Source organism: Salmo salar, chromosome 15 (genome assembly GCF_965601325.2).
Source record: "Salmo salar chromosome 15, fSalSal1, whole genome shotgun sequence".
Classification (NCBI taxonomy): domain Eukaryota; kingdom Metazoa; phylum Chordata; class Actinopteri; order Salmoniformes; family Salmonidae; genus Salmo; species Salmo salar.
In genome coordinates this window covers 58,407,501-58,417,375 of record NC_138305.1, presented here as the reverse complement: position 1 = coordinate 58,417,375, position 9,875 = coordinate 58,407,501, and the positions used below count along the sequence as shown (strand labels likewise).

The following is a 9,875-nucleotide window of genomic DNA, read 5'->3' as shown; positions in this document are numbered from 1 at the left end:
TGAATGAAGGGTTAAAAACAAAATGGGGTTACACTTTCCAATTAGAACTGAGAATCAGATCGCGGCACAGTCCCAGTTTGTGTATGTATGGTTGTGTGTATGTATGGTGTGTGTGTGTGTGTGTGGTGTGTGTGTGTGTGTGTGTGTGTGTGTGTGTGTGTGTGTGTGTGTGTGTGTGTGTGTGTGTGTGTGTGTGTGTGTGTGTGTGTGTGTGTGTGTGTGTGTGTGTGTGTGTGTGTGTGTGTGTGTGTGTGTGTGTGTGTGTGTGTGTGTGGAGAGAGAGAGAGAGATAAGGAACAGATGACAGCCAGGATGTGTGAGAGTAGAAAACCAGGCCGTTTACCACTGTGTGTGTCAGACTGAGAAGCTCAGATATTGCTATAGGAGTCTTGTATGAGTGTCCACTGAATTTATAGGCGTGTCATGATGGGTAAAGAAAAATGTCTCTTTTTCAAATAAACTGATATCTTCTCCTATCTTTCCACTCAAACAGTGCTACGTGGGATTTGTAAAAATTACATTTTTATAAAGATTAATACATGATGGTGATGATGGATATGCTTGGGGTATTGCTTGTATGATATAACCAACATCACTGTTTGTCTGGCTGTTGATATTTATAAACATAAAACAAAAAGAAAGGCCACACTACCAAAAAATAAACCTTCAATTCCAAAAAATAAATAAATACTTTAAAACAGCATACAAAATTCTGGCATTACCCTTTTTTCCACACTCAATGGAGGTTCTGTCCACAAATGTGGGATAATAAATATATTCATGTTCATTTTTGTAACAGTTAGGGGTTAAATTCTTAATGAAAAAATGGATTATTATTATAAACAGTAGGAAAGATCTTCGCAGAAACTCTGAATTCTATGTAGTACTGCCCATATCACAATGGTCACGACACAATAAAATACTGCAAATTATCAAAACTGTACAGAAAAACTTACATATTTCTCTAAAATACATTTTCACTGTTAGTGTGAGAAAAGAGAAGTGAAGAGAGCGATGTTTTATTCCACCAATAGGAGAACAGCCTGTCTTCTAGCCAGACTAAGACACATCCACACCGCTCCCACTCAGACACCACCAAATACTCGTCAACACCAAATGCTGCTTCCTGATTGCTCTGAGATCTACTGCTCATGTCTGGGGCGGTGGGCGTGTCTCATAGGTCCCTCAATGCGGCTGCCAGCCAGGCAGTGTCAGCTGATCACTGCACACTGTCTACGCTCTAGTCGATGGCTACTACAGTATAACTCTACAGGACTCACAGACAGCCTAGTAAGAGAGGAAACTGCACTGGGACGACCCACCCTACAGATCTCTACTGGTCTAACAGCCTAGTGAAGCCAAAGAGTACGAACCAAGAGGCTAGCATTTGTTAGCATTTGGCGCCCAGATAAGCAACAAGCCTGCCACAGAGTACTGAAGAAGAGACTCTTACAGTACAGTCCCCTATGCTCCAGTGTTGAACTTTATATAGTATTTTTCAAAATAGAAGATATCATGTTTCTCTTTAATCTTTTCTTTGTAAATAATTCCTCTAGCTAAACTACTTCTCGGTTACAGGTGTGAGTGTTTGTTTTAGTGGCGTAGTCTCTCAGGTCATGTGGGTGTTTGTTTGGCAGAGTGTGTGGCGCCGCCCTGGTGGCGGGAGGTCAGGTCAGCGGTGGCGGTAGTGCCTCATTAGGGGGACGATGCAAGATGGGGGGCCCGAGAGCTTGAGGAAGGGGTGCTGGAGCAGCTCCTGGGCTGTGGCTCGCTGAGACGGCTCTCGAACCAACATCAGGTCGAGGAAGGCCCTCATAACCGATGATACCTGATGGAGAGAAAAAGGAACGCATGACTATTTATTTGATATTGGGGAATAACTGACATCAATAAACATCTCGGTAAATGTGCCAATTCAAATGATAATGAAAAAAAATGAACCCTGCTGACCTTGTGTGACTCCTTTATCCGTGGAGGCAGGTTGTCTCGTATCCTCCTCATGGCCTGTAGAGGAGGTTCGTTAAAGTACGGGGGTTCCCCATCTATCATCTCTATCACCATGATGCCCAACGACCAGATATCCACCTAGCAGGCAGTGTGAATGGTGTTATTGTCTTTTTTTCACAGCTCACTTTCTACAACATTATGCAACGGGTGGGCCTAATCCTGAATGGTGATTGGTTTATTCCACAAGATACTATGACGTTAAAATGCCTATTTACTCTGTGCCATATGTCTGCGCAATCCACTGTCTCATCAGCCAAGCAAGGCCAGTTTTAAACATGATCTCCACTATAAACAGCATCTAGACATTATCTCACATTTCTTCTCGACTAACATTTAGTTTTCAACAGCAGAGATTTGTATAAACCTTGCTGTCTGTCTCTCTGACATTTGCAACATTGTTTCAATATTCAAATTCTATCTCCTGCTGTCCAATAGTAATGAACATGTCGGGAGTCGGGACGAGACAGACAGGCAGGCAGCGTTTCTCCACCAGTCTAAATCATGAATCAGCTGCCATCATTTTTATGGATATATACAAAGAAGTGTCAATTGAAAAAAGATAAAACGAAACAAAGTGCAGCGAGTTTGCAGTCTTTACAGATTCAGTTTGAAGTGATTGTCTTAGCTGTGCTGTTGGCTAGCTCCTCTGAACAACATCCTGACGAGAGAGCACATTTTCTATGCCAGGCTGTATCCAAATAAATGTCACTTGGAAAACAACTTAAACAAATGCAAATGCTACTGTTGTTATTATTTTTGACCTTTGACATGACTGTAATTTAGCCGTAGTTGGCTAGCTAACAAGCAAGGGATAAGAATGTTGCCAGTCAGTATGGCAATGGAACATTTAGAACAAACGACTGGGTACAGAACAAAAAGACTGAATGACTGGGTCGCGCTTTAGGCAAACGAACCCATAGAACGAATGACCAGCCGGCTTGGGTAGCAACCCCAGATTTGTGTCGGGACAATATCTTGTGGAAGGATGAAATAGCATGAATAAATTCATCAAAATAATATTTTTTATGAAAATATGTCAACCATTATTTGAATATGTTGGTAACCCATTGCATAAAATTGATAATGCCCTCGAAGCAGGTGTTTGGAGGATACAGTGCATTAGGAAAGTATTCATTTTGTTACATTAAAGCCTTATTCTAAAATGTATTAAATACACATTTTTCCTGATCAATCGACACACAATACCCCATAATGTCAAAGCAAAAAACATTTTTTTATGTGAGAAAAAAATTAAAACCGAAATATCACATTTACATAAGTAAATGACCCTTTGCTATGAGACTCGAAATTGAGCTCAGGTGCATCCTGTTTCCATTGATCATCCTTTCTGCAACTTGATTGGAGTCCATCTGTGATAAGTTAAATTGATTGGACATGATTTAGAAAGGCACACACCTGTCTATATAATGTCCCACAGTTGACAGTGCATGTCAGAGCTAAAACCAAGCCATGAGGTTGAAGGAATTGTCTTGGCCAGGGGCGGAAATCCCGGGGGGGACGGGGGACACACGACCCCCCCATCCTGGGAAAAATATGATTTGTCCCCCCCAATATATCACTGAAACATAACTATGTAATTTAAATAATATTAATAATAAGCAATGAAATCAATTGTGCTGATTATAGACACTTAATAGCGCGTTTTTAAGTTTCAAAAGATTGCGACCCCCCCACCCTTTGCCTCACAATGGTTTGATCCACTGCCAGTTCCTTAGTTGGCAAGGTAACAGAGGGGTCGTATCTACTGTCTGAAAGGCACTCAATGAACGTAACTGACGTGAGGTTAATATAGTCAATCGCGCACACACACTAGCTGAATATGCAGAGCTAGCGCGCAAATATTAACTATTAAGCTAGCTAGTACCTATTCCACTTATGTGGCGTCGTCAAAGATGGAATCAATTTATTCAATTTATTCCAAGATCAGCATGCAGATGATGTAAGTTAGTGCTTCAAAGTCCCTGTGATAAGGTTAGCGATAAACTGAAGTCCAAACTGAACAGAACTACACTCTCTTCTACCATTGTCTTAAATATATTTAATGGTCTCGTTGCAAAAGCTAAATTGTCGCAAGGGAACTTTTATTTATTTATTTATTTTATTTCACCTTTATTTAACCCAGGTAGCAAAGATTATAGCAAACACCACTGAAACTGAATTGGTGCTCGCTAGCTTTGCAAATTCAGCTATTGTTGGAAGCCAGCCAATATGAAACAAACTATTAAAATTACAAAAGGTTGCAGCATATGTTATGTAAATGGTGAACTCATACAGCTGTCAACTCTTGTCATTTTAATCCGTTTCACATTTGCTAGCTACCTTTTAGATCGAAGCCCAAATAGAATGACAGAAGATGATAGAAGCCCATCTCCTACTGTAAATAACCTACACACTGTGTGTGTGTGTGTGTGTGATAGCCAGCCAGCCAGGTAGAAAAATGGCAGAAAAATAAAAGACGGACATCAGAGTATTTTTCAATACACCAAAACGCATAGTATGAACCCTAGTAGCCTAATATCTCAAAGACTAGTTGATAAAATGTTCATAAGAAAGAAATGAAATTCTAATGGAAATGTTTCACAATGATGTCATTAGGCAGAGCAGGCAACAGATGGCACACAGACAGCAGAGTTGGGGACAGATATGCAGGGACAGACTGGCAGAGACAGGGAGTCTCAGGTAAGTTTGTTGAGTCTTTGTTTGGCAACGTTATGAAAGGTTCTCAATTTTTTTGACTTGTAAAATAGGAACATAATTGGAAAATGCCATTGATACCCCCACTCTCAACTTAAACTGGTGACTGAACTAAGATTTGCTAAAGGCAATGGTATTGCTGTTGTGATTAGTTGTGTAGTTTTGGGTACCGGTAGTTAGGAGTACGGCAAACACCTTATTTCTTTGGTTCCTCAATATACATTTACCATATTACAATGTAGGCTATGTGTTACAGCACTACTTTTGGTGTCCCCCTCAGGAATTGCTCTTGAGAAAATTTCATGTAATTGTCCCCTCCAAAGTTGATATCAGATTTTCGCCCCTGGTCTTGGCCAAGAACCCGAAGTGACAAAGGTGACCAAGAACCTGATGGTCACTCTTACAGAGCTCTAGAGTTCCTCTATTGAGATGGGAGAACCTTCCAGAAGGACAACCATCTCTGCAGCACTCCACCAATCAGGCCTTTACCGTAGAGTGGCCAGATGGAAGCCACTCCTCAGTAAAATGCACATGACAGCCCGCTTAGAGTTTGCCAAAAGGCACCTAAAGGACTCTCCGACTATGAGAAACACGATTCTCTGGTCTGATGAAACGAAGATCGAAATCTTTGGCCTGAATGCCAAGCGTCACGTCTGGAGGAAAGTATGGTGGTGGCAGCATCATGCCTGTGGGGATGTTTTTCAGTGGCAGGGACTGGGAGACTAGTCAGGATGGGGGAAAACCTGCTCCAGAGCGCGCAGAACCTCAGACTGGGGCGAAGGTTCACGTTCCAACAGGACAACGACCCTAAGCACACATCCAAGACAATGCAGGAGTGGCTTCGGGACAAGTCTCTGAATGACCTTGAGTGGCCCAGCCAGAGCCCGGACTGAAACCCGATCGAACATCTCTGGAGAGACCTGAGCTTGAGAGGATCTGCAGAGAAGAATGGGAGAAACTCCCCATATACAGGTGTGCCAAGCTTGTAGCGTCAAACCCAAGAAGACTCAAGGCTGTAATCGCTGGCGAAGGTGCTTCAACAAAGTACTGAGTAAATGGTCTGAATACTTATGTAAATGGAAACTGCTTCGCCCAAAACCGCAAGGCTCTCCAGAGGGTGGTGCGGTCTGCAGAACGCTTCACCGGGGGCAAACTACTTGCCCTCCAGGACACCTACAGCACCCGATGTCACAGGAAGGCCAAAAAGATCAAGGACAACAACCACCCGAGCCACTGCCTGTTCACCCCGCTACCATCCAGAAGGCTAGGTCAGTACCAGTGCATCAAAACTGGAACAGAGAGACTGAAAAACAGCTCAAAAACATCTCAAGGCCATCAGACTGTTAAACAGCCATCACTAACACAGAGAGGCTGCTGCCTACATACAGACTTGAAATCATTGGCCACTTTAATAAATGGATCACTAGTCACTTTAATAATGCCACTTTAATAATGTTTACATATCTTGCATTACTCATCTCATATGTATATACTGTGTTTTATACCATCTATTACATCTTGGCTATGCCGCTTGGTCATCGCTCATCCATATATTTATATCTATATATTCTTATTCCATCCTTTTACTTAGATTTGTGTGTATTAGGTAGTCATTGTGGAATTGTTAGATTACTTCTTAGATATTACTGAACTGTCGGAACTAGAAGCACAAGCATTTCGCTACACTCGCAATAACATCTTCTAACCATGTGTATGAGACCAATAAAATTTGATTTGATAGATTTGATTTTAAATGTAATATTTCATTTTTTTTATGTTTTATACATTTGCAAACATTTCTAAAAGCCCATTTTTCGCTTTGTCATTATGCTGTATTGTGTGTAGACTGATGAGGAAAAAAACGATTGAATCCATTTTCGAATAAGGCTGTAACGTAAGAAAATGTGGGAAAAGTCAAGGGGACTGAATACTTTTAGTCTCGGGCCTGACAACACCCATGCCAATATATCCTCCAAACACCGGCTTCTCTCACTTATTCAGACATTTGAATGTGTTATTTGGCAAAGTGTGTCCTTACCTCCGTGCCGTAGGGTAACCGTGAGATGACCTCTGGTGCCATCCAGTAGGGTGTGCCCACCAGAGACTTCCTCTTGGGCACCTCTTTGGACACTTGGGCGCAGAAGCCAAAGTCTGACAGCTTGATCTGTGGGAACAAAACATATTTGGTTGATCATCTCAATGTGTTATCGATGGGAATTTTCGGAGCACTTTCGTACATGGGGAAACAAAAATCCCATATAAAATTCTAGTTTAAAAAAAAATCTTAATTGATTTGAGCAGTATACATTATGGATGTGTGTTGCCTTTTCTGAAAATATATTTAGGTACAGTATGAATATTTCACAATTTTCACAGATTGAACTCAACCTTTTCTTTCAATCGAAACCCTCTGTGTTTTTACCATTATATGGAACATTGACCTCTTGGGATGAAGAGGTTTTCATATAAGCCACTCTAATCCTGCTTCTATTATCCCTTAATTAGCCATCCATCACATTCCAGCAGCTCGTTAAGAGGCATTAGGCTGGCTTTAATTAATAAGGACTGGGTGCTAATTGATTATGATCTCCTCTCCTCTCTCTCAAGTCCTGCAGTCAGAGGCACTTGAGGAGTTCGTACTGCATCACTGGCAATAGCACAGAGGTAGGTTGTTGTGTGTGTGTAGGGCAGAGTTTAGTAACATTACATTGTAAGTAACATTGCATCATTTGACGTCATGTGAGAAACTGGGTGTAAGGGTCAGTGGCGTGTATTCATGGATGCCAAGGGAAGACAGACCCCCCCCCCCCCCCCCCCCCCAAAAATAAAAAATAAACAATCTCTTTCGTCTCTCTGTGTTTCATAATTTTCCTTCAATTCGCAAGAGGCTGAATGTACCTCACCAGAAAAGGCATCTGTACAAGCAAAACAGCGCCCCCTCTGTCTCGGCATGTGTAGGCTATCTGATGCTGTCTGATCAAAAAGAGTATGACATTGTTGCCGCCCATAGCATTGAATACAAGGGAAGCCAGCAAGCATTTAGCCTCCCTTGATGAGCTAAACTAAGTGAGCTCAAATGTGAATGGTCCTGGTGCACCAAAAAAAGTGTAAATCACATCGCATCGAGAGCATACTTCACTGACAGAAATTCGTTGTGCATCTCGTTGTGTTGTTGTCCTCCGGTGGCTAGCTAACTAGCTAAAATTGTCCCTTTCCTAAATTAGCCATGGATGAAGATAGGGATTTGGACTTGTGATTTTACTTAATTCTCCGTACTGGCCAATGATTATAATGACAATTCTGATCCAACCATAAATGCATACATTGTGCCCCTGGCCTGAGAGGATGGAAGTTCAATATGTACTGTAGCTAAATGTAGAAGGCTAATATTAACTAGCTAACTAGTTTTTAAGCCAGATTGCCTAGGACAACAGAAAATGTAAGTGTGTACTGTATGACAGAGTAATAGACCGTTTCTCAACATGAAAGAGAAGGATGGCATTGGCGTTTCTCTACAAGTAGGGTGAGTCAACATGTTTTTTCTACTTGAACGAACCCGCATGCAAGCACACACTACACACGCACACAGAAATCAGAACTATGAACACCCACATCATATTTAACTGACGTTATTGGAGTAAATTGTTTTTGGTATCTTTTAGTTGTCACTGTATTAGACTAAACATAGGTGATTAGATGATGTTGAAATGTTGAATTTGAAATGGTGCTGGAATAACGGAGGCAGCTCCTGTTTTCTTTGCGACTTGTGGTAACTCTCCATGGTTCTAAATCAATAGTTGTTTAGTGGTACGAAAATGTCGGAAACATTAAGTTGCTTGACCAGGCTGTAGGTCATGTAACTGTTTGTTACGTGCAATACGCTTTGTGGATTTTACCAGACAGAGGTTGCTCTCTGGTTTTGTGATGAAACAAAGGTGTGGATGAATTTATTCTGCCACTGTGTCTTCTTATTGTCTTGGCCTTTAGGCTTATATATCACAAGGCATATGAACTAACAGGTTATAGAGCAAAAAACACAATTATAACAACACGTAGGTTGTAATATGGCTTTTAGCTCTGGCTTGGCTTGCCCAGTGATTTTACCCATGCACCGCTACTGGTCAAGGTTACTATGGAAAAACCATGTTTCTAACCAAAATACCGGCTTTAGCTGTGACCCAACAGGTATGGGCACAACCCACCAGTCAAGCCAACATCTGGAAAACACTGTAGAGTCCCACAATGTTACAAGTTAGTTCAGAATCCACGTTGTCTTACCCGTCCATCGCTGGTGAGGAGGATAGAATCACTCTTGATGTCTCTGTGGATGACTCCCTGCGTGTGGAGGTACGACAGAGCCCTCAACACCGACACACACACTGTGGCTATCTGCTCCTCGTTCATCCTGAAACACACACACGTGGGTAAAGATGGAGGTTAGGACACCGCCAAACACACACACTATAGCATATGCGTTCTTCCACAAAGTCCCTGTGACTGTAAAAAGAAATATATACAGTGGGGGAAAAAAGTATTTGATCCCCTGCTGATTTTGTACGTTTGCCCACTGATAAAGAAAGGATCAGTCTATAATTTTAATGGCAAGTTTATTTGAACAGTGAGAGACAGAATAACAACAAAAAAATCCAGAAAAACGCATGTCAAAAATGTTATAAATTGATTTGCATTTTAATGAGGGAAATAAGTATTTGACCCCCTCTCAATCAGAAAGATTTCTGGCTCCCAGGTGTCTTTTATACAGGCAACGAGCTGAGATTAGGAGCACACTCTTAAAGGGAGTGCTCCTAACCGCAGCTTGTTACCTGTAAAAAAGACACATGTCCACAGAAGCAATCAATCAATCAGATTCCAAACTCTCCACCATGGCCAAGACCAAAGAGCTCTCCAAGGATGTCAGTGACAAGATTGTAGACCTACACAAGGCTGGAATGGGCTACAAGACCATCGCCAAGCAGCTTGGTGAGTAGGTGACAACATTTGGTGCGATTATTTGCAAATGGAAGAAACACAAAAGAACTGTCAATATCCCTCGGCCTGGGGCTCCATGCAAGATCTCACCTCGTGTGGTTACAATGATCATGAGAACGGTGAGGAATCAGCCCAGAACTACACAGGAGGATCTTGTCAATGAT

General features: G+C 41.7%; 1 protein-coding gene across 3 annotated transcripts in view; it reads right to left on the bottom strand.

Moving 5' to 3' along the window:
* Positions 1–280: 280 nt before the first annotated feature.
* Positions 281–9,875, bottom strand: part of LOC106571559 (serine/threonine-protein kinase PAK 5) — a 119,643-nt gene continuing 110,048 nt past the window's right edge. For all 3 annotated transcript variants that reach the window (XM_014144737.3, XM_082961914.1, XM_014144736.3), the window contains 4 exons: positions 9,001–9,127; positions 6,761–6,886; positions 1,951–2,085; positions 281–1,828 (listed from right to left, as the gene is read on the bottom strand). In XM_014144737.3, coding sequence (XP_014000212.1) covers positions 1,673–1,828; positions 1,951–2,085; positions 6,761–6,886; positions 9,001–9,127 — 544 coding nt within the window. In that variant the 3' untranslated portion in view covers positions 281–1,672. The remainder of the gene's footprint in view (positions 1,829–1,950; positions 2,086–6,760; positions 6,887–9,000; positions 9,128–9,875) is intronic.